Below are 24,235 nucleotides of genomic sequence, written 5' to 3' on the forward strand. Positions count from 1 at the left end.
CTCTTCTTACTCGGTGGTCAGAATTATTCTGTATGCTGTTTTAAGTGGATTAAGTGCCTTTCCTAAAAAAATTAATGAGAGCCCAAATTATAGATAATATTAAGAAACCCACCATTCTAGAAAACGCCACGTTAACAGACCGTATTTCTTCTTTCTCCCATCTTTCACATCAAGAAATGGTTATCGTCAACACCAGTTGTACTCTTTAATGTAAGTGCTATTGAAATAGCCCAAAACTTATGTGCTTGGGCTGTCTACTTCATAATCTCTGGACCAACTGCATTCTCACTCAACCTGTTTCTACGACAGTTTGTCCTGACTTGTACCAGCAACCCTCCACACACAAAACAGCTGTTGCCGCTAACAACTGGGACACGCCAGTCTTCTGACTTTGCTGGCTGGCATCTGTTTCTTTGGCTTACCCAAGAAATAAACTGGCTTTCCAAGCAAAACTAGCTTGTCCTCAACCTTCACCTCGATGTCCCCTCTCTCTGGCCCAAAGCCTCGTGCTGCCATCCCGGGGGTAACCGGGAGTGAAGGAGGGACTGCCCACCAGTGTCCGGGGACAGGTGGAGGCTCCACCTCTACTCAGCACGGGTGTCTGAGGTCCCAGAGAGCAGTCTTCTTGGAAGAGCCACTTCGCCGAAGATCTGCCAAGAGCCTTTAGCGAGTATCAGGTGTCCGGTCACCCTCAATCTGCGGCTCATTGGCTGAATGCAGGTATTAAAGATGATAACCCAGAGCCCTGCAAGTGCACTGAGCACACATCACACCTGTGTGACACGGGGTCTTTGTAGGACGTCCACTCAGCATCTACTGAGTCAACTTGGATGTGGCCAAACACACTTTTTCAATATGGAGCTTCCCATCTCACCCCAGATATCTATCTGCCAAGGGCTCTCCACCCCCAAGCACCTCACGATCCAGTGTCAGGCACAGTAGTACCAACTAATATTTTGGATTCCACTCCTAGTTCTTTTTTTTTTTTTTTAAAGATTTTATTTATTTCTTCCCTTTCCACCCTGCCCCACCCCGTTGTTGATTCTCTGTGTCCATTTGCTGCGTTTTCTTCTTATTGTCCGCTTCTGTTGTTGTCAAGCAGCACAAGAATCTGTGTCTCTTTTTGTTGTGTCATCTTGTGCATCATCTCTCCGTGTGTGTGGCGCCATTCCTGGGCAGGCTGTACTTTCTTTCGCGCTGGGCGAACTAACTCCTTGTGCATGGGGCTCCCCTACACGGGGGACACCCCTGCGTGGCAGGGCACTCCTTGCGCGCATCAGCACTGCGCGTGGGCCAGCTGCACACAGGTCAGGAGGCCCGGGGTCTGAACCACGGACCTCCCGTGTGGTAGACGGCCGCCCTAACCACTGGGCCAAGTCCACTTCCCCCTAGTTCTTCTTTTCACTGCTCAAAGTAGATCCTCAGCAAAAACTATCTTGTTTAGAGAGCCGAGCGCGGCAGACAGAATCTTTTGCCCCTGTCTCCACAAAGAAGGCTCAGATGATTTCCACTCCCCCAACATTTCAGATCTCTCCTTCAGCCTCCATCAAGTCAAGAAAATTCAATTTTCTTCCCCCCGGCTGATCCTACAAAGCAGGAGGGCCCCAGCGCACCAGCCATGCTTTCATCATGCTTCAAGGACATGGGTGTTTCAGCCTCCAAGGACAGAAGGGGGTGTTCAAAAAATAAAAATGAAATGAAAGAGCCACTCCTAAGTTTTATGGGGGAAACGTAAACCACTCTGGCCCCAGGCCATGCCCCACGGTTCTTCGGGCTGAGCCCGAGTGCCCTAGGAGATGGCAGCTGGGAGGGACATTGGCGAGGCCCTCCTCCGAAGAAGCTCCCAAGAGCTTGGAAGACGCGAACGACTTCAGCCACGGGGACGCTGATACGCTGACAGAGAATATGAGGAAGAACGGGCGGAGAGGCTGGCACACGAAAGCTTAATGGTGAACTAGGGGCAGGCTGAAGGATTAGTGGTTCCAGAAATAGGGATTCTCGTAACTTCCCATTTTACGATTTGAACATAACTCCCAATTTTATGATTTGAACATCAGAGAATCTGACTCATCAGAAAGACTGCCTCAGTCTCAGGCATAGGGTTGTGACAGCTGCTGAGAAATTTATTCAAATTCTAAACCATGCGTTTACCTCCTTCTTTAGGGCACACGATCTCAGTTCTTTAATATTTCCAAAAAGGAGCTTAACTTTCAAAGCCATTCCCTTATCTAATTACTCTGGTAGTATGCACATAACACCCGAAAAAACTCATTGAGTCCTTATACAATTTCTGCCTGGAGGCTTAGCAAAGTTTCTTTTTTTTTTTCTTTCACTTATTTCTATATATTTTTTATTTTGAATAGATTAAAAAAATTTTTTTGAAGATACATAGATCATACAAAATGTTACATTAAAAATATATAACAATGTTTCCCAACTTTCAGGGCCATCCTATAATCCAGGGAAAACCTATCATATTCTTCTGTTTCCCTAAAACCTTATAACCTGGATCAGTCACTGGGATTCAAAACCAATTCAGAATCAAGTGTACTCTTACCCAACTATGTAAAAGAACTTTGCTACCACCATCCCCCAAAGCTATGCATATTCTCCCCAAGCCCTGGAGCCCGGGATTTGAACAGAAGCCAGGGTCTAAATTACCAGGACATGGCTTTATCCCTAGCACCAAGGAAAGACTCAAGGTTCCGGAACAGAGCATAAAAGGCTCGCTTATCTTGCACCTAAAAATAACGAAATCTGTAGCAGCTCTGCCTAAAAAACAAATCTTATAGGTACCCAGTCCTTCCAAGCGCCAGTGTCCACATGGATTTGGGGAGGGGCAGGTATGTGATGGGGCCCAGCCTAGACATGTGGCAACAGCTAAGGCTGCCTGAGGAGTAACCCTGGTCATGCTGCTGCATAACGGGCACGCCCTCCGCTTCACAGCCTGGCCACACTGCTGCGTAACAGGCATGCCCTCCTCTTTACAGCCTGGCCACACTGCTGCGTAACAGGCACGCTCTCCGCTTCACAGCCTGGCCACACTGCTGCGTAACAGGCACGCTCTCCGCTTCACAGCCTGGCCACACTGCTGCGTAACAGGCACGCCCTCCTCCTCACAGCTGGCCACACTGCTGCGTAACAGGCATGCCCTCTTCACAGCCTGGCCACACTGCTGCGTAACAGGCATGCCCTCCTCTTCACAGCCTGGCCACACTGCTGCGTAACAGGCACGCCCTCCGCTTCACAGCCTGGCCACACTGCTGCATAACAGGCATGCCCTCCTCCTCACAGCCTGGCCACACTGCTGCGTAACAGGCATGCCCTCTTCACAGCCTGGCCACACTGCTGTGTAACAGGCATGCTCCCCTCTTCACAGCACTGCCAGGAGGGCACTCCCATTGCCCACCCCAACCCCCGGGGTCTGGTTGCCGCCAGGATGCTACACCTGCTCATTCGGGTCACTGCTCGTACCACGGCCCCCCTCCGCATCCTGTCCCACAGTCCACACGCTCACTGAGTGAGGGGGAAAGGTTCGATGTGCAAGGAAGGACAAGGGGAACGGGGAACGGTGGGGGAGAACTGACCTGGATTGCCTGGCGGCCCTGCTGGGCGTCCGCCAGCAGCTGGATGGTGAGCGCCCGCGAGTCCTGCAGCGCCTCCTGCAGGTAGATGAAGCTGTGGCCTCCGTGGCGGCCCATCGTGCACTCGCGGCAGATGGGCACCGAGCAAGTGTCGCAGTACAGGTGCAGCACCTGGGGACGAGAGAGCGACAGGCATGGTTGGTCATGAGGGGCGGGGACGCAGCACCCAGCGGAGACCCGGCCCCCGAATGGCCGGGAGAGGAAGGCGCACGGGCATCGGCAGGCTGGAAGCATTAGCTTGCTCCCCTGTCCTGCTCCCTTCGGCCCCAGGTCCCAGGAAAAAACACCCAGCTCCCACATTCCAGGCCTGTCTCTTTCAGAACCAAAACCGAGACCCTTCCAAGGCAAGGACGAAATCAACCCCACCCCCCGTCCCCCCAAGAGGGACAGCTCTGCCTCTTCAATTAATGACCCGGAAAAGTTGTAAGATTAAGTTTCTCTGGTCTGAGATTGGTGGCCCATACGAAAACATACACACACCACAATATTTTCTCTTGCCATCCCAGTGCTTGGGTGTGGGAGGCGAGATTAAGAGCCATTATCAGTCGCCCTCGGACCACAGAGTACTTCCACTCTCCCCACCAAGGAGATTAGCACCAAGTGCAAGAAGCACCGGCCTCCCCGGCGCTCATGCGAGCGACAGGCTCCAACTTCTGGAACGAAGGCAAAAGGCTGGTGGGAAGGTCAGCCAGCTCCTTGCCTTTCTTGCTCCTGCCAAGTCGGGCCTGGGAGGCAGCCAGTGTTGACAGAGCTGCTTTATGTGATGTTCTCTATTTCCCCCGGGGGCCCCTGCCTGCTGGGGGAGAGAGAGCGCGCAGGGTTGGCACTGTCCCCACCCACTGATGAATGAGGAGCTCTCGGGAGCGAAAGCGCCTTGGCACGGAAACCTCGCGTCCTTCCACAGCGCAGGGCCCCTCGGCCCGCTCCGCCGCGCTCTGTAAATGTTTGCTGGGCGGCTCTCAAGGGCAGGGCTCAAGTTCGCCCCTGGTCCACCCCGGGGGTGGGGGACGCCAGCCAACACACAGCGGGCGGGGAGGCAGGATCCGAGGGTTTCTTTCACGTAGATCAACAGCAACACTTAATCCTCAGAGGACGACGAGGCCACGCCGCAGGCAAGGACAGAGCCGGGAGGACGGCCTCTGAGCCCTCCCAAGAGCCGATTCCGACACGTGTGTGTGGCACCCATGACCCTCCTCACCCACCACGGCTGAATTCCCGGGCATACGCGGCACAGAACACCTTGCTAGGTACTGACGAAGGCGATTCTGCATCATCAGAATAGGAGGTCCCTTCTGGCTAGGAAGCAGGGATGGGGGAGTCCTGGGGGAGAGAGTGACGGCAAGGAAGGCAGGTTGGAGGCAGCAGGCCAGCGGGGCCATAAAGGGCCCCCAGGCAGAAAGCACCAAACAGAAAGGGCCTGGGGCAAAGGCAGCTGAGGCCAGAGGTAAACAGAATGTTGACTTGGCGAGGTGTCAGGTGCCCGGTTCTTTGAGGGTACATCCTGGATGTAAATCAGTCAGTTGATTCTATCTGTGATACACCCTGCCTCGTTGTCTGCTCTCTGTGTCCACTGGCTGTGTGCTCTTCTCTGTCTGCTTGTATTCTCTTTAGGCAGCTCCGGGAACCGATCCTGGGACCTTCCGGAGAGGGAGAGAGGCGCTCAATCTCTTGCGCCACCTCAGCTCCCTGGTCTGCTGCGTCTCTTATTGTCTCTCCTCTGTGTCTTTTTGTTGCGTCCTCTGGCTGCACCAGCATTATGCTGGGGCCAGCCCACCTTCACCAGGAGGCCCCGGGAATCGAACCCTGGACCTCCCATGTGGTAGACGGGAGCCCAATCGCTTGAGCCACATCCACTCCCCGTCAATGGCTCTTTCCAGTGGCTCTGCCATTTACAGATGATCTAATCCCTCTTGTAACCTGAGTGAGAAGTCTAAAAACGTCAAAATAAAGGTAATACTAATGCAAGATGCTGAACTGAGCAATTCCAGGGCCCAGCTGCTCTCACAAGGTGCTAAAGCAATTCCATCCGTTTCAACAGGCCGGGCCTGCCTTCCTTCCCTTCGCTCTCTTCCACTTGTCTTGGGAATAAAGAGATGACTCCTAAGTTCATGTGACGTGTGAAAGCCTCCCAGAAGGTTCCTTTAAATTAGAATCGGAGCTGGTCTCTGCACCCTGCGCCCTCCCTCCCCCCTGCCCGACAGCTCAGCAGACGGCAGGTGCCTCCTCTCCCTTCTCCTCAGGAGGGCAGTGTGGCCCGCGGGCGCTGCTTCCTGCAGCCGTGAGCTCAGGCAAGTCCCACAGCGCGAGAACTAACCGGCTCTCCCCTCCAGCCAGGGAGCCGTCTCCGAGGTGAGGTGGAAAGAACCAGAGGGGCTGTGAGAAGGGGCACCTGCGCTCCCGCCCGACCCCTCAAATCCGAGAGCAACTCTGTCCTGGGTCCTCACGAGCGTGACACAAACGGCTTGGAAGTAACCCTTCCAAGTTCCTCATTCCGAGGGAATTAAAGTCAGCTTTCCTGAGTTTTAGAGCTTCAAGGACAGAGGCTGGGGGCTGCGGGGCACGTGACACCTCACGAACGGGGGCGTTTTCAGCCTCGGGGGCCAGAAACCCTTGTCAGCCCAGCTGGCAGCAGGGACAGCCACCATGCCCAGCTCTACGAGCCCAGCCACCTCTGAAACAGATGCCAGGGGCTCCCGGGCAGGCAGCCTACGCAGCCAGAGTCCCCCGCCATCTCCCAAGGGCCCGCCCTGACCAGGGAGGGGGCCGCACACGCCCAGGAGGTAGAAGATAAAAAGCCAAGGGAGCAAAACCGCAAGGAGAGGCCACTTCACACCCGCTAGAATGGCTATGAAAGGGGGGTGGGGTGGCAGCGCCTCTGAAGGTAAAATAAATACAGAACTACCCAGTGCCGCGATCAGGTGTGTACCCCACGAGCACCGGAAGCAGGGACTCGAGAGGCAAGCAACTCACGTGGCATGACTTGTCCGTAAACCTACCTGCTTTAAAAAATAAAGTGTGGGGGGGGGGCGCGAAGGGAGGGTAAAAGCACACAGTTTTGCTTTAAAAATCAGTATAAACTTCTGGCTCAAAGTAGAAATAAAATTTGGGGGGCGGAAACTGCATGACACTTCACCTTTCATCTGTCTGCAATTTCTAAGACTGAGACACCACGATTTCTGGGGTTGGTGGAACAAGATCCACGGGTAGCTGGTAGCTTTATTTTAAAAGAATAAACTGGAATTTCCATCTTCCATAGGAAGGGCTGAGCGGCAGGTCCCACAGCCAGAAAGGGGGCAGCAGGAGAGGGGTGGGGGGCCAGGCAGAGGCCCACAGGCGCGGGATTTCAGGGCCTGGGGCTGCCGGTTTGGGGACCCCCGGCAGATGCAGGGACCCACCTCCCCACTCCCCAAGCCTGGCGACAGTCCGGCTGCCCCTGCTGAAGGGAGTGGGCTTGACCTCTGCCCCCACAAGTGACCACCCCCTTCCCTGCCCTCAGCTTCCAGAACGCCCCACCCACCGCCTTCCTCTCCCAAAATTTCTAAAATACCAGGCAGAAAACAAAGGCCCGGGGGAATGTGCACGCAGAGGGAGGGGGAGAGGGGCGAGGAGGGCAAAAGGGAAAATAAATCAATAAAAATGCCAAACGGGCAGGCTGGCCGTCGTGGCCGTGGAAGCAGGACGCTCTGCCCGCGAACAAGGCGGCGTATGCGTGCAGGCACGCGTGCGCTGCGCGTCTGGTTTCCACACGACCGGTGGCCCAACACTGGACACGGGCCACGCAGCGTACCAGGAAAATGCCAGCTGAAAGGGGGGCCTCTGCTTACCAAATTGCCCCAACTAAAGGACAACAAGCGCTGCACTCCGGAGGGTTCTGCAATATTCCCTAAATGACAGGGACATGTGGCCCCCCACAAGCTGGGACGCGGCTCCAGCGACACCAGGAGGGTTTCGCAGGCCTTCCTGGCGAATGCCACGCAGACGGATTCTTTAAAAGACCAGAAAACGACGCTGAAGGAGTGAAGCCTAGCCGGGAAATAGAAGTCCATGAGATAAGAGCATCAAAGCTTGATTTGTGGAAAAAATTCAAAATAAAAATAGAGGGACGCCGGGTTGTCAAAAACCCGCAGCCCATGCCCTTCCTTGGTGGGGCAGGAGGGGTACAAAAATATAAAAACACATTTAAGATAGAGCACTTTTTTCTCATTCATAAAGTAGAAAAATGCAAATCAGTATTTTTTTTTAAAACCTCCCAACGTCTCACTCTGTTTCTACTTTTTAATGCAATCTTCCACGAAAACATTCTATATCCTACGCATATTGGAATTTCGGGTTTTTGTTTCGCTTGGCTGTACTAGCTTGGAGAATGTTTTGGGTCACTCCCTACAGAGCCGCCTGGCCTGCGGTTTTTAAAGGCTGCACGGTCCGTAGCCACGGGGGGTTACCAAAACTTATTTATTTAAACAGCACCCTGGGCTGACACAATTGTCAAGCTATTTTCGGATTCCTGCATAGTGTTGGAGTGAATATCCTTGCTCCATGCAACCCCTAAAGTCTCCAACTGGTAATACATTCAAAAGGCTACACCTTCCTTGAGGTTTGGGGGGCTTGGGGGGATCTCCTTGCAGGCGTGGACGGTAAGCGGAGGCAGGGACAGTCTAGTAACTTTAAGTCAGGTCCACATCCACCATGTGACCACCACAAAGGCAGTCAAACCCAGTTCTGTCCAACAAAATCACATGTGCATCAAGAGCCAGCAGAGGGACGCCACGCCCCACGAGGACACGACGACAGGAAGATGGCACAGCTGCCAAGAGGCAAGGCCCGGGCAGGAGCAGGCCGGGAGCGGAAGCCCCGCAGGGGAGCGCACTGCGTCCTCCGGGGCGACTGCTAACGGGGGGGTTGCTGCTTCTCGGTGGTGTCTCTAGAGGTCACCACAGGGGGCCCTGCAGAAAACCAGGGTCCCTTTTCTGCAATTCCCAAATCGAAAAGCCCCTGGAAACTAAAGCTCTTCCATAGCAAAAAACCTGAACTGGCATGACAGTGATTTATACTTTACCTGTATCGTTGGGTGCGAATTTTTATGGATTTCAACTGCAGGAGTTGGAACGGTTATTTTCGGGATGCTGTTACTTAACACACGTACACGCACGGTATTACCCTCTGGAAATCTGAAATTTCGAACGCCAAGCCTCACCTGTCCCCACGGGTTCAAACAAGTGTTCGGTCCGTTCCCAGGCTAGCCAAGACCACCTGCTACAGCCCCAAGGTGGGAAGGGCTCAGGAAAGATACCCGAGCAGCCTTCTCTGCCCTAGACCAAACTGTAAGGCTCCGTGACCGAGGGACCTGGGACAGGAAAGGCAGACCTCAGGGAGGGACGTCCTCTGCGGTGCTGACTCTGGAGTCGCCGCAGATGCCGGCGCCTCTGCTACTTCTGCAGCCCCGGGACGCAGGAGTGTCTGTGCGCTGGGGGTCACCTGTCCTTCACTCACACAGTGCTGTGGTGCTGCCCCAAAGCCAAGGCAGTAGCCCTTGCGCCCTATTTTTTTCAAGCTCCCATTGCTCCCCTAACTGGTACCACGGCCCCCCATCACCAGCCAGGCCCAGCTCCCTCAAAACCCCACTGCACAAGCCTCCCTGCACCTCCACCACGCCCGTCGCTGGGCCACCTGCTCTCTTCCACTGGGCCAGGTCCCGGCACCCCAGCGCAGGACAAACGGGCCCTCTGTGCCGGGGTCCGACTCACCCGCCTCTGCCCCACCTCCTAGGTCGGCGGCGCCCTCTCGGGGGCCGAAGCGCATGCACTGCTCCTTCTTCCTGGGAGGACCCCCCCCAAAGGACAATGCCACGTGCTCCCCCTGTCTTGAGCACACAGCTCCACGACATGTCCCAGCTTTTGTCTTTGTAAAACTAAAAATGAAAGCGACGTGCGCCGGTAATGAGACGAGTAAATTCTGTTTCCGTGTCGGCATGCCTCCATCTGGACGCTTTAGCCCTGCTTGCAGATTTGGTACAAGAGAAACAAGCCCGTTTTTCTGGCTCACAGAACGGCCAGAATTATTCAAAGTCCTGGCAGAAAACCATTTTCCCCTGCGCGCTGACTCTTTGGAAGGAGGGTGGGAACGAAGCCCTGGGTGGCACTGCACGATGCCTTAAACCAGTTTTGCCTGAGTCGCAGACCAAATAGTTTCTCGAATGTTCGTCCCAGCCCTCCTCCTCTCCTGAAGCTGAGAGAACGGCAATAAATCTTGGCTCTAGAAAGGGCCTTTCCAAGGCAAGACGGGCTGGCATACTTGTGTTTTTCTTATGATTCTGTCCTTTCTCGGGGAGTCTCCCCAGGAGCAGGAAAAATCCAGAGGTCAAGGTAGGGAGGCAGTATGAGTAGGAAAAAGGCAGGGAGAAGACAACGCTTCCTGAGCCAAGCCCTGGCGAATGTTTCTCGGACACAGCCTGGGCCTTCGCGAAATCACAAAAGAACAAACTTTCCATTTTTGAAGTTTAATCTTCAACATCCTGAAACACTAAGCGGGTCGGGGGACCATCTAGACGGCAACTCCCTTCTTATGGGGCGTGCCCCTCTTGCACCTGACCCCAAGCAGGGACTGCCGGGCAGCCGCCTCCCCGCCCCCTTCTGCTTTCACAGCTGGTGATCCCTAATAAACAAGGGGTTCTCCAGACCCTCCTGGGCCTCTGGGAGGGGTGCCCGGGGAGGACCCAACCTGTGACAGCTCGCTCGACCCTTGGGACGCCTACTTGCTGGCTTCTGCGTTTGTCTCCTGGCCAGACTCTAATTTGGGGGCTGGGGTCCTGTAGAAGTACCTTGGCTCGTGGAACCCAGCCCAAGGAGCCTGAGATACGTCTGCGGCCAGGCATGCTCTCCAAGGCCGGCGGGGTCTGCGGCCCACGGCCTGGAAGAGCTCTTGCATATATACATATTTTTTATCACAAACCCCGTATCTTCTTGACAGTCCCAAGTGGCACACGTGTGCTTGGGGTTTTCTCCAACAGATCCCAGTTACATTACACTGCATGATTCTTTGGAACATGCCAGAATTGTGTTTCGGATCGCTGCCTACCAAACACAGTTAAAAAAAAAAAACAATGACAAATTTGTTTACTTAAAACCTGGGTGTTTCCAAAAAAAAAAAAAAACTTTCAGTTAAACAAAACTACCGACTTTGGGTAACAGACTGTGGTATACCCACACAACAGAATACATTCCAGCAGTAAAAAGGAATGAATTGCTGATGCAGGCAACCCAGGCATTACACTGGGCAGAAAAAGCCTGAATCCAAAGAGAACATCCTGTATAATCCCATTTGGTAGCAAAACTACTCATCTAAGATGGGAAAAGATCAGGACCATAGTTGGGGTGAGAATGGGGTGAACGGACAGAACTCAGGAGGCCCGTTCTGGAGGTTGGAATATTCTTCAAGTGTACCCTTAAAATCTGTTCATTTCATGTAAATGCACCGCATTTATGCAATCACGTAAATGATACCGGGAAGTGGAGAGGGCCCCTGCCACCTGTCACCCAGCTTCAGGGTGGTGCTCCAAGGACCTAATAAATATTCGTGGCAACCATAAACGAGCTGCTTCCGTGACCCCCGTAATTTACCTGTAACTGGTTGCCACCTTTCCTTCCACCACGTGACCAGGAGGCGTTATTTTTCCTTTACCCCCTCCCCATAAATATTATCTGAAATTCTCTCCTGCAAGCAGCAAGAATCGACCAGAAGCCTGCAGCCGATGTGCAGCGCGCACAAAGCCGTATGAAATCGTTAGCAGTCCAGCTGCCGCCCGCACGCCGCTGACCTCGGAGGTACTAACGAGCGGCCCGGGCAGCTCCCAGCCGCAAGCGAAAGAGATTTGTTCCAACACCCAGATCGCCGCTCCCGTAAATTATGGATTTTGAAGCCACATGTGAAAAGACAGAGTTTGACACGGCGACGCGTTGCTTCCCGTGGCCGCCGAGCTCGCCAAGAGCCGTGCAGCGATTTTAATCGGTCGTGTCCCAGGCAGGCCGGGGGCCCTTGGGGGCCGACTTTAAAAAAGAAAACAAAACCGGTCAGGCTCCGTAGGTGGCCGTGTAACTCAGTCTTCGCCTCTTAAACAGTGGGCGACATTGTGCACTTGAAACCGTTTCGCTCCCCCGAAGTAGCAGATGAGGTTTCAGCGGCGCGGGCGGCGGGATCAAGTAGACAGGTGGATTTAACTCATCACCTGGGGAAAGCCGTCCCGAGAAGAGACGCAGAGAGGAAGAACGCAGACAAGACGAAAATGAGTAACGAGTGGCTTTTAAAAATTACCAGCTGCGATTTCCCCCCCCCTTCAGCGTAATGTAAGAAAATACCCCTTTCCCTCCCCGTTCCAGCAAGTGGTGCAGCGGGACCCCTAACTGATAGACACGCTGGAAGCAGGAAAGGAGAAGCACGCCTCTCTCCCGGGCCTCATCGGTCTGCTGTTCTGGACCTTCGGTTAGCGTTGGTGACTCGGGGCGTTTGGGACAAAAAAAAGGTCCAAGCCGGGCCATTCCCAAATGGGCCAACACAGGCAGCCTGGGGACCCAAGGTGACACTCGCATGTGACAATTTTAAGAGCTGGTGACCTTCCCGAACACTGCCTTACAAATCAAGGTTAACTAAAATCTACAGGGATTTGGTTCACAGGCAGAAATGACTTCAGTTAGGAAGGGAGGCAATCCCGGGAAGCAGCAGGCGGTGCCCGTGATTCCGTCTGCCAGAATTCCCTGAATGCCGTCAAGGCCCACTCCCTGGGCTCAGGTGGGCCTCTCACAGGGGATATGTCTCCTAAGCTTTGCGGCACGCCTCTAAAACGCCCCTCTCTCTTGCGGAGCCCCTCTTGTGCCCCGACACCCCAGGAATCCCCGGGCCTCTCTAAACAGCGGCCCTGTGAGCCTAAAAAGGCAAAATGAGCCAGACCGAGCAGGGCTCACACTGAGACTCCAGTGCAACAGCAGGTGGGCAAGGGGAGGCCTCGGTCCTTCTTTTTAAAGCCCTTTTCAGGTTAGGAGTTCCTCGGGCAGGCTCCTTCAACCCCACCTCTCCTCCAACAGGAAACGTAATGCCAACGGACAGTTCCACAGATTCCAAAGGGGCAGTGGGCTGGAGGGCAGCGCGAGGCCAGGGGACGGCTTCGCAGGGCTTCCCCAAGACGGAAACCACCTGTCCACCAGCACCTCGGGGAAAATCCCACCCGACAGGCTGGTCCTGAGATCCGGGAGTTACTGGGTGGGGCCCAGCAGAGCCAGAAAGGGCTCTCCCGCCCCCCACCCCACCCCCAAAGGGAAAAGTCCAACCTGTGCCGCCCAAAGGAGGCGTCCAGTGAACCATCCGTGACGCCGCACGGAGCAAGGCAAGATATCTGGGATGAATTACCATTAACCTTTCGAAAAGGGTGTGGGGAACAGAGACCAACCTCCAGGACGGGTGGGGCCGGCTAGGTAAACCTTCTAGAAACTGTTAACAGGCCCAGGGCTCACCCTGTGCAGGAATCAAGAGAAGCGGAGATAACCCTGCCCACGGCAAAGATCCGATCGGCCGTGGAATCCCCGCGGCCCTGCTAAGGTCAGACGGGAAGGCCCCATGCCTTGGAAGTGTACCCAGTTCTCGTCCCCGCTGGGTGCATGGCCACAGCTCTTCAACAAGTGCACACTTAGAGATGCAGAGATTGCACCAGGATTTGGCAAGGACCAAGCGAAACGCCCCTGGAAGGGGCAGGGAGCCCTGACGCCCAGGTCAGCAGGAACCAACTAGATTATATACAATCCGAAGCAAGAACAGAGTCTGGGAGCACGGCAGATAAAACCAGGAGTCGAATTCCTCTTCAGAAGCCTGAACTCCCAGGACCACTCAAACACATATATATATAAATGGTGGTGGTAAATATCTTAAAAGTCTCAGATGTACCCTTCTCAGAAATCCCACTTCATCTCAGCTCAGCAATGCTGGAGTGAGGTGCCTCTCCCACCAGGGCGGGCCAGCAGAACAGAAGCAGCCACCGCATTCGCCCTGACTCAGCCCCCCTCGCACCCCTCTAACGGATACCCCAGCACAAACTCTTGGGCTCAAAGAGAGAACTTCGAGGTATATACCTAAAAGAACTGAAATCATTTGCACATTGGTATTCACAGCAGCATTAGTCACTGCCAAAAGATGGAAGACACCCAAGAGATGAATGGATAAACAAAATGTGGGCTAAACACACTCATGAATATTATTCAGCATTAAAAAGGAGTGGAGTTCTGATACATGCTCCTACACGAATGAATCTGGAAGACATCATGTTGAGTGAAATGAGCCAGACACATGATCTCACGGACAGAAAATAAAAGAATAAGCAAATTTATAGTCAAAGGCTAGAATGCCAGGTTACCAGGGGCCAAGGTCCTCGAGGGTCAGAAACGGGGACTTGAGGCTTACCTGGTAGTTTCTATTCAGAGCGATGGTGATGGTAATACACCCTTGTAAATGTGATGAACGGCCCTGAATTATTAATTTGAATGTGGTTAAAAGGGGGAATTTTTAGGGTATCTGTATGTAACTAGAACAAAAACTTATATAAAATTTTATAATGTATATAAAATATACACAGTTCTGTACAATACTGAACCCTCAAGTAAACTGTGCTCTCGTTATAGTATAATTATAGTAATATGGTTTTATCAGTTGTACCCAAAGCACTACACTAATTCGAAGTGCTGGTGGGGAAAAGCGTGTGTGTATGTGAGGCAGGTAGAAATGTACATGATTTTTCTATAAACTGACAACCTCTCCAATTTAAAAAAAGAGAGCAGCTGCCAGACCTGTTTGGGTGGGAAAAGGTCTGGAAAAGAAAATTCGCAAGTGCTGAGCTGGTGAAACAATCAGTCAGGTGGTATCAGTTACGTAACCCAAGTTTGCTGGTGGAAAAAGAACGGAGTGGGAGAACGCCCCTTCGGCTGGGTCTCTCTAGGTCCTGAAAGTCCTGCATTGGGTCCCATGTAGACAAAAGAGTGGTTTTGACTAGGCCTAAATCAGGCAGAAGCAAGGTGAGAGGGAGAAATCTTCCGATCTGGCTGTAATGAATTCTCCAACGGGCCTTGCGGGGGCTCTGGCCCCGCAGCTTTTCCTTCGTCTTTTCTACCACATCAATCCCACCAGGCCTTCTCCACGCTGGCCCATCCGCGCTCCGGCCAGCTGACGGCAGCCTCTGAGGCCTCCTGTCTACTTGCTCTCGTGGGCTTTCAAATTCGTCCATTTTAGAGAGGGTTCTTCTACACTAGGCCTTGCACCACAGCCTCACCCACTGCCCTGCACTGACAGCATTTTTTTGTTTTTTTGGAACTATTTCCTCCATTAAGAGCCCTGGGAGCGTTAGGGGAAGGGTGGGGAGCCACGGGGCACACTTCCAGAGACTTCCATCTCCAGGTGGCCCGCGGAGGTGTGGCTTGTGCGCGTCGCCTCCTGCTCGCCCAAGGGGCCCGTTCTGGAATATGGGGCTCTCGCCCCAGCTGGCGGGGTTCCACGAGGCCAATGGAGAAGTTACCAGAACACACGAGGGCCGGCTGGCCGAGGGCAGGGCGCCCCTCTCCACGGGGCTGCCCGGAGGGTCCCTGCACGGGGGCGCCCTTCTCACAGCCTCGCCCGGGAGTCGCCGCGGTTCCTTACGGTGGGGAAATCAGAAGTGGCTTCCTGGAGAGAATGTGACAAGAGGAGGGCTGAGGTGGAAAGACTCACAAATCCAGTCAGGAAGGAGATGTGAAGTCGGTGGAGGTGAGGGACAGCCGGGGGAGGCCAGGGCTCCCGGGCGGGGCCGTGTGGTAACGGGTAACCCTGAAGGGACAGAGATGGTGATTATTTCAGGCAAAGGAGGGGAAAGGGGGGACCAGGGCGCTTCGGGGGCACTGGGCCGAGAACGCAGGAGACGCTGGGCCCCAACGGCGACGACGTGACTCTCCCCGGCTCTTTCGGACACCTCGGTTCGCTGAGCTCCAGGTTCTACCCATAAATAGAGATTAAATACGCTTTATCTCACAGGTGGCTGTGCAGAACTTGCAGGAAATCTAAACGTAGGAACAGAGAGGAGGGAGTGGCGGGCAGCCTGAAGGGTGACGGCTAAGTAGCTGGCAAGGCTGCCTGATAACAGAGCCATAAAGTCGTTCCAACGGCCTCCCCGGCGGTGCTGTCGTTTTGTTTGCCCACCAAAAAGAATGTCAAGAGATTCCAGAAGATTGGGGAAAAGTGTGCTGAAGGATGACCTCTGACCCCACCACACCCCCAACTTCCTGCCTATGGGATTCGGCCCCACCTGCCGCTCAGGTCCAGTGAGATCAGCCTCTTTCAACTCCCCACGAAGACACGTGCTTTTAACATGACTTTCCAATATGTGCACATTTACTTATTGCACCATGCTTGTTCCTATGTCCTTGCCCTCCAGGAGGGAACGAGTCCAGGAGAGACGGACTGTGTAAGGCCACCCATTACTGGGTAGGGGGAGAAATGAGAAAAACACGGGGCCAGGGGATAATCCTGGCAGACTTCCTGGAGGAGGGGAGGCCCCGGGCAGTCTAAAATTACACACGAGTATTTGCGGGGTAGGGTCAAAGTTCCAGGCAGAGGTGATTATTAATTAGGGAGCAAAAAGCAAGGTACCTTCTCGCTCGGTCGGCCAAAGTCAGCACCAAAGCTGGCCCTGCAGGGGACGCCCCCTTTGCACCTGTGGGCTTCTCTTCTTCATCCCATCTCGGCTGTAGACTGGAAAACAGCTCCCAGGTGGCACGTCACCACCGTGTCCCTGCCAGCCACGGGGGCTCAGCACCCCTTTTCTCTCTCCACTTTTCAATCAAGTTTTGGCTGACCCTGGGTCCCTCAGGGCTCATTCCCCACCCCCTCAATTAGGGCTTCTCCGCTATGCTTCCCCCGGCACCCCCACCTCTGAACCTGAACCACGTCCCTCCAGGGAATCCTCTTGCTCCCACAGATCCTCCAGAGCACCCCAACACCTGCCAGCCTCTCCTCACGGCCGGCAGGCCCAGGACTTGCTTCCTGGGATGTCCCTGCCTCTAGCACTGCCGCCTTAGGGAACTTTCCCATGCGGCAGCCAGGGGGCATTCTAAACGGTCAGAGCTTGAAACGTGCCTCCCTAAAACCTTTCCAGGGGCTCCCAGTGGAACAGATCCCCAGGGGCCACCGACCGAGGGGCATGGCTCAACCAGGCTGGACTCCCTGCTGTTCCTTCAACAGGGTTCTCCCCCCACCCCGGCTGAGAAGCACCCCCTACCCCCAACTCCCTCACTTTACTAGTCTCAACCTCACCGCCCCAGAGAGGCCGCCCTCCCCAGCCCCGAAACACAGCCCAAGTCCACCTCACCTCCTTTCTCTTATCGTGGCACTTTTTGCCACACTTTTTGCCACCTGAAATTACATTATCTATTGTCTGATTTATTGCGCTGTCTGCTCCCTACGTTTTAAAGTACTGAAAGTGGTAGGACTTCTTCTGTCTGGTTTATTGCTTAGTTCCCAGCACAGGGATTCTTAACACAGGGTCCACGGACGTGGAAAGATTTCAGTGGGTCCAGGAGCTTGACTTGAAGAAGAAAAAAAAAATCAACTTATTACCTTTCTTTTCTCTGAACGCTCCCATCGAGCATTTCTTTCACTTATGGACATATGCAATAAAATTACAGTAGTATTCATTTCATATCACATTACAGCTGTTGCATATCTTGAAAAACTGCTTACGCGCGTCCATACTTCAAAATTCTTTAGACCCAGTGCTAGCGGAGTGTCATTAAACTATCTGCCACTGCGTTCTGAGAAGGGGTCCGTGGAAAAAAGAACATTAAGGACCCCTGTCCCATTGGCAAGTGTAGCAGTTTGAGATTATTGATGAATTCCTAAAAGAAATATTGGATCATGTTTGTACACTTATCTTTCCCTCCGGGCATAGTAGATTATACTGGATTCATAGGATCACCTGATCAAGTAACTCTGTAAACCTCTCGTGCCAGAAGGGAGTTGAGTCCCACCTATGGTGGATGGGGACTCGCAGATAAAAGGCATGGCAAAGGACAGGGTTGAGGGCTTCAGTTTTGATGATGGAGTTTGACGCTAAACCCTTAAGCTGGAGTAAGCTCATGGGGGAAACAGAAGCCAGCCCCAGGAAGAGAGAAATCCTGAGCCCAGGAAAGAGAAGCCTGAGAAAGGAGGAACCCAGGAAGCCTGAACCCTGGCAGACGTCGGCAGCCATCTTGCCCCAAATAGACTTTGGTGAGGGAAGTAACTTGTGCTTTATGGCCTGGTATCTGTAAGCTCCTACCCCAGATAAATACCCCTTATAAAAACCAACCAGTTTCTGGTATTTTGCATCAGTGCCCCTTTGAACAACAACAACAAATGAACGAATGATTTGTACAATAGCTCTAATTAAGGTGCGTAATCAGCACTGCATCCCATCCGGAAAGTAAAACTGTGTCTAGAAGAGCCCACTGCTCTACGAGCGATCCTAGAGCACACCTCCAGAGTGATGAAATGAGAAGTCCTAGGGGCCAGTGCACACAATGAGAGGCTGCTCCTCATCTTGTTTGGGCACCACCCTGCTCAGGAACTGCAACCTGCAGTTCTCAAATCGGTAATACAAACTCAGATCATGTTAGGGAAATCCAGCTACCACTGCCAGGAGGTGGTGGCATCTGGGTGAATTTGTGAGTTTTCCTAGAAAAGCGGCTCAAACTGAATGAGAAGGTAGTTGCCTGATTTTTTGGTACCCCTCCCATCAGAACCTGCAGCCGATTTCCTCTCTCCTTGAAGCAGGGCTGGACTTGCAAATTGCTTTGCCCCATCCTATGTGTTAGAAGCCATGCCACGCAACTTCCAAACTGGACACCTTATGCTTGTATGAGCTCGGAACCCACGCTGTGGGAGGCCACGCTGTCAGAAGCCCACCCTCCATGAGGTCTTCTCAGCTGGGCTGCGGGCTGGGGATGAGCCACTTCTCTCTCCAGCTCAGCCAGCCCCCCAGGGGGCTAGAAACCAGTGAAAAGGAGAGCTGCGTCACTCTACCCATGGAACCAGGAGAAATGATCAATAGTGAAAACACCATTTTTATTTGACTGATTAAAGAATACACAAATTTTTTTTACTGAATTGGAGCCAAGGGCTAGATTTCTTCAATCAGATAATGCCTTTCTTTGTCCTTGGAAGAAAGCCTGGGGAATGAAATTAAGACATTCGAAGTTCTTTCCTAGTCCTGTTAACAGGGTAATTCCATAAAAATTTAATTTATGGATCCATTCCAGAGCCTTGGTCAGGCAGAGCCAGAGCAATCCCAAGGCAGGCCTCAGAGCCTCGCGCCTCCCTCAGCAGCCTGCTTCAACCAGCTCATCCAGAAGCGTCTTTCCCCATCACAGACTCTATCTGTGAGCCAGTACCTTCTCCAGAAGCCAGGCTGGAGCCTAAGTGGAGACCATCACCGTTACTGAAACGGGAAGTGGGGGCTATGACCCTCCAGGAAGCCTCCGAAGGGGGCAACCCCGAGGTCTCTCTCAGAGGGTGTCCCTTAGCCACCCTCTCTCCCCCACTCACAGTTTCCTGACCAAACCAAACTCCAGATTTGACAAGCCAGCACCACAATCTGATTTCTCACCACGGACGGATGTGATCTCAGTAAAAAAAAACTTCAACCTCCGTTTACTTGCAGGAAAAGCAGAGGATGCCCCTTCTCCAGCAAACAAGAGCCCTCACGAGATGTGCCTGCCACTCGGGGGGCTGCCCCTAGGCAGATCCCACCAACCGCCACAGGAAACAAAGCCTCGAAAAGCCCCAGAGGGTCTCACAGGACCTCTGGACACCACAGGTGAGCCATACGACCTCACGAAACCAGCACCCTCTCGGCAGGCCCCATCTGGGAATATATGAAACCCCGTTTCCCCAGTAAAACATTAGCTGACCTAATCATGATTCTTTCACTTCTTTTATTGAACCTATAATTTTCAACGTGCCTGTTAAATACACTTCCCAGAGACTTAAATCTCAGGATTGTTCATATGCTGGCTGAGCCCTATAAACCCAGCAGGATTGTGGCCAGGTCCTACTCTCCAATTTTTCGGACTTGCCCCAGATGACTAAAAAAACGATGACGATCTGTAACAAATGTTCCCCAGTAATGTAATCTGTTGGTGGAGGGGAGTTATGGGAATTCTGAACATGTGCATGATTGTTTTGTAAGTTCACAACTTCTCAAATAAATATAAATGTAAATATATATAGATATATTTTTAAAAGATGATGGACAAATCTCATCCCCAAAACAAGAAGTATCTTCAACTGCAAGTGAAACAATTCCTTCTCTCTGCCCATATCTAGGTCCCCTCTCAGGCTGAAGCAGTCAGAGTGGGCATTATACCAGATCCCTCAAGATTGATCAATGAGCAAAAAACAAGAGGGCCTGGGGTTTGTAACCATGGGCCAAAGTAGAGGTATTGTTATTGTAGTTATTATCTTGTGTTAATGGAGTAACTTGTTACACTGATATTGAAAAAAAAGAGAAAGTGGGTCTTTACATGACGCTCAAGCCCTCTGGCTGGCAATGAGGTGCTTCCTTAAAAAATACAGGTGATTCACGGCACCTGTTTGAGACTGAACACAAACTAAATGTCCAACAACAGGGGACTGGATAAATAACTGTTACACCATATAAAGGGCAACCATTAAAAAAGAGGATGCTGGGACCCACCAAGCAAACTCTAAGCCATTACTATAGAAAAAATAATGTAAAAATGTATGGCATGTTACTACTGGGGTAAAGAAGACAAATACATACAAGTATTCCTTGCTAACCAAATCTACAGGGTGGGATAGCTGTATGTGCTTGTACATTATAGGTTATCGAGTACTTTTTACCCCACATCAAACTGGGGTGTGTTTGTGTGATGCTTAGAATTGAATGAAATTGCAAACCCTTTTTGCTGTTCTCTTCACATTCCTAAAATATTTGCTATGTTAAGCTACACATTTAACTGCTGCTTACATTAAATAACTGAGACCAGAATACAAACGAGTATTCACAGTATGAACGTAAACTGGGGGGTGGGGGAAGAGATGAAGCCATAAAAGCTAGAATGATACACCAAATTGTTAATAATTATCTCTGGGCTAGGACAACTGGCAATTTAACTTTTTATATTTTCTAAGTTCCCACAGGGTATATTAGGGGGCTTAAATGAAGCACAGAACTTTCACAAGTTTTATTTACCCATGTCCAAAGGAATTTAATAAAGCAAGCATTTCTACAAGTTACTTACCAGGGTCAGGCCCTATTCCAGACACTTTACATACATTAACTCATTTAATCCTCACCCCCATTTTACAGATAAACTGAAGATAGGGAAGTGGATGTGGCTAAAGCAGTTGGGCACCCGCCTACCACACGGAGGTCCTGGGTTCTGTTCCCAGTGCCTCCTAAAGAAGATGAGGAAGAGAGTGAGCTGAGGCAACACGATAATGCAACGAGATGACACAATGAAGAGACACAAGCAGGGAGCAGAGGTGGCTCAAGTGATTAGGCGCCTTCCTCTCACATGGCAGGTCCCGGGTTTGGTTCCCAGTGCCTCCTAAAAAGAAGACAAGCAGACACAGAGAGCACACAACGAAGGGACACAGAGAGCAGACAGTAAGTGCAAACAATGGGGTGGGGGTGTGTGGAATAAATAAAAATAAATCTTAAAGAAAAAAAGAAACTGAGGCAGTCTGTTTCCTGCTTCAAGGACACAGCTAGAAAAGTGGGAGAGCCTGGCTACAGAATTCAGATAGTAACCACGAGGCGTGGCTGCCCACTGTCTTTAAAAATTCACCTCTCGACCATGGCTACCCTGTGGCAGAGCCATCTTACACTTGCATGTTCCCTACCATTGCTTTCTTTTTCTGTATCAGCTTCGAACAACTCAAACAGCTCCCCACTGCCTTACGGTCAAGAATAAATCTCTTTGCTGTTTAACATGCCTGCCTTTAATCACACGCTTCCTATGGTGCCCCAAAAATGAGCCCAGAGAAAAGAAACCTTGGGAAAAACGTTTGCTCTTGCTTTGCGCCTGCCCTCTCCAGTCTTCTCCCGAGGCTCCCATGCCCCGCCTGTCCCCCCAGTAAGCCTCTTAAGCCCCCTATATTGTACTTCCTTGAGTCATTCATTTCAGTTCCCCACACCTCAGAATTTCTCCATAGCCCCATCAGGCTAACCCAGTACTGGACAAGCCCCCAAAACCTACTTCTCTCCCTCCCGACTCTCCCTCCACATCCTTGTCCACAAGGTGCCTCCAGGGGCTCCAGTCAGGCCACGGTGCTGCCCCTGTCCCTGATTTCACCCATGGCCCCACAAACTCAAAAGGCTACCCCAGGGTCAGTGATCAGTGTTGTCCCAGGCTTGGGGCCGACCATAAAACAGCTGCTTCCAAGATGGCAGCCCTTCTGACCCCGCAACTGGGTCCCCACGGGCTCCCAGGCACATTCTCTCTCCCGCTCAGAGGCTTCATCATGCCGGCAAGCAACAGAAAGCAGCCAGAAAATTCCCTCCCCTGCCTCCCAAGAGAAGCTGTTCCTATGACCGGGTGGTAAAAAACCAGGCTGTCCTTTTCTTTCTCTCCTCCTTTGATACACTCTCCGGATCCTTCTTTGGCCAAGGGGAAGAACGTTTTCTGGGGTTAGCGCCATTGCCCCATCCCTCTGGGAGCTGCCAACTCTCCTGAACAACAAGGAAAGCTGGAGTAACCGCGGAAGAGGACAAGTGACTTTACTCAGCGAGGGGAGCCCGCGAGGAGGAGGCAGGTAGACAGTCACCTCCACATAAGCCATGGCTGTTGGCTCACCCAGCTTTCTGCCCAATTGTAGCCGGAAATCCAAATTTCGCAATCACTTAACAATTTTTAAAAAGGATGGGGTGGGGGCGGGGGGGGGGGGGGATACTGAGACCTGACATTCGTCAAAAAGAACCAACTGTGCCCCATTCCCCGTAATTAACTTTGCCAAACAAGGTTTAAAAATAAGCGCGTTGGCCTCGTCCCATTTTCGGAGACGGTTTTGTTAATAAAGTCTGCTCACAGGAGTGCTTAAAGGGGGAAGAAAACATAGAAAAGAAGAAGAGGCCCCCCTTTTTTAAGGCTTTGCACTTTGTGTATTTTGGTGAAGAAAACTATGTTTTTGGTGTTTTAAAAAAAAAAACAAAACCTGCCCATAACCCACACCTCAAGATTTCTAATTAGAATGGGGTGGCTGGTGGGGGTGGAGAAATGACTTGAGATTTCAGGATCTGATCAATGCAACATGTTAGGGGCAGAGCACAAGGTCAAAAGGAAATGATTAATCCCGTAACAGAAACGGGCGGATGGGGCTGGGAATGGCTCCCCAACAAAACCTCACTAATAAGTAGGTCAAAAGATAAGTCTGGTGAGCAGGGTTCTCTCCCCCCAACAGCACTCCATATTTCATCCCGAACCACATTTTTTAAAATCCAAAGAACTGATGTCTATACAAGTTTAAGGAAATCACTTTCCTTAGAAGTTATTTTTATTTGCCAATTGCATTCCAGTTGTTGCAAACGGGGTTCCAGAACGAAGCAGAAGGGAGAATGACTCCAGTTATGCGGATGAGTAAGGCATTCTACCACCACTTCCAGTTACTGGTGGGGACAGCAATGGAAGGAGGCAATATTTCATGCCCATTTAAAAGGAGACATACAGTATCCCTTTGAAATGATGTGACATCAGCACTCTTTGAAAGTACATAAATAGGTCAAACAAGAGGAGAGGGAAGGGAAAAGCAAAAAAATCTTCGGGAAATCATTTTCCTCTCAGCTTTTCCTTCCATAATGCTTGATTTTAGACACTCACACACAAAAATCCGTGCTCCGAATTAACGATGCAGACTTCCCCCTCTCATCGCCACGTTCTTCCACCCAAACGCCTGATTTGCGAGAGGCCCAGCATTTTAAACCAGCTCACAACTGCCCCCACGCCTACCTTTTTGTCCTCATCCCCAAAACAGGCACGGGAAGCGGAGCAAGACTGGACGGACTCCACGACCACCGGGGCTGGGTGGGGCTCTGCTCCATTTCTTTAAATTCATGCTAACAGATGGCTCTCTAGCTTCGAAAGGCACTGAAAACCTACCTCGAGAAAGCTGAGCTGCAGAACTGCCCGATGCCAGGGCCCGGGGCCAGCCCCGTGTGTGCGCCCAGTTACGGGCGTGCACAATTTTCTGGGGAGAAAGTCTACAGTCTCAAAGATACTCAAAGGGGTCCCTGACTAGTAGAATAAACGAGAACCTACACGTGGCACACCCAACTCTGCCATCCCCGCCAGACAAAGAAGGGGAAGGAGATCTCTTTAGCTGGGTGAAAATGAGCATGGGCTAGGAATGATTAGAAGGCTCCATCTTCTAACCCTGCTGTCTAAATATTAGTCCTAGGGGTTAAGTCCAAATGCCACGTTTATAATCTAAAGGGGAGCCGGTTCTGCCTTCCCCACACGAAGGGATATTTAAATACCAAGACTTTCGTGCAACCCCATGAGGTCTGGCGCCTTCGGACCTTGTTCATCCAAACG

General features: G+C 52.0%; 1 protein-coding gene and 1 long non-coding RNA gene across 2 annotated transcripts in view; one reads left to right on the top strand and one right to left on the bottom strand.

The window, feature by feature from the left end:
* Positions 1 to 24,235, bottom strand: part of TRIM71 (tripartite motif containing 71) — a 64,459-nt gene that overhangs the window by 15,311 nt on the left and 24,913 nt on the right. The window contains exon 2 of the mRNA XM_004471116.4: positions 3,588 to 3,755. Coding sequence (XP_004471173.2) covers positions 3,588 to 3,755 — 168 coding nt within the window. The remainder of the gene's footprint in view (positions 1 to 3,587; positions 3,756 to 24,235) is intronic.
* On the top strand, positions 4,573 to 5,790 carry LOC131276980 (uncharacterized). The gene is made up of 2 exons (XR_009184196.2): positions 4,573 to 4,891; positions 5,256 to 5,790. It is a non-coding gene; the product is annotated as an uncharacterized lncRNA (long non-coding RNA).

The sequence above is a fragment of the Dasypus novemcinctus genome, chromosome 31, assembly GCF_030445035.2.
Source record: "Dasypus novemcinctus isolate mDasNov1 chromosome 31, mDasNov1.1.hap2, whole genome shotgun sequence".
NCBI classification, from domain to species: domain Eukaryota; kingdom Metazoa; phylum Chordata; class Mammalia; order Cingulata; family Dasypodidae; genus Dasypus; species Dasypus novemcinctus.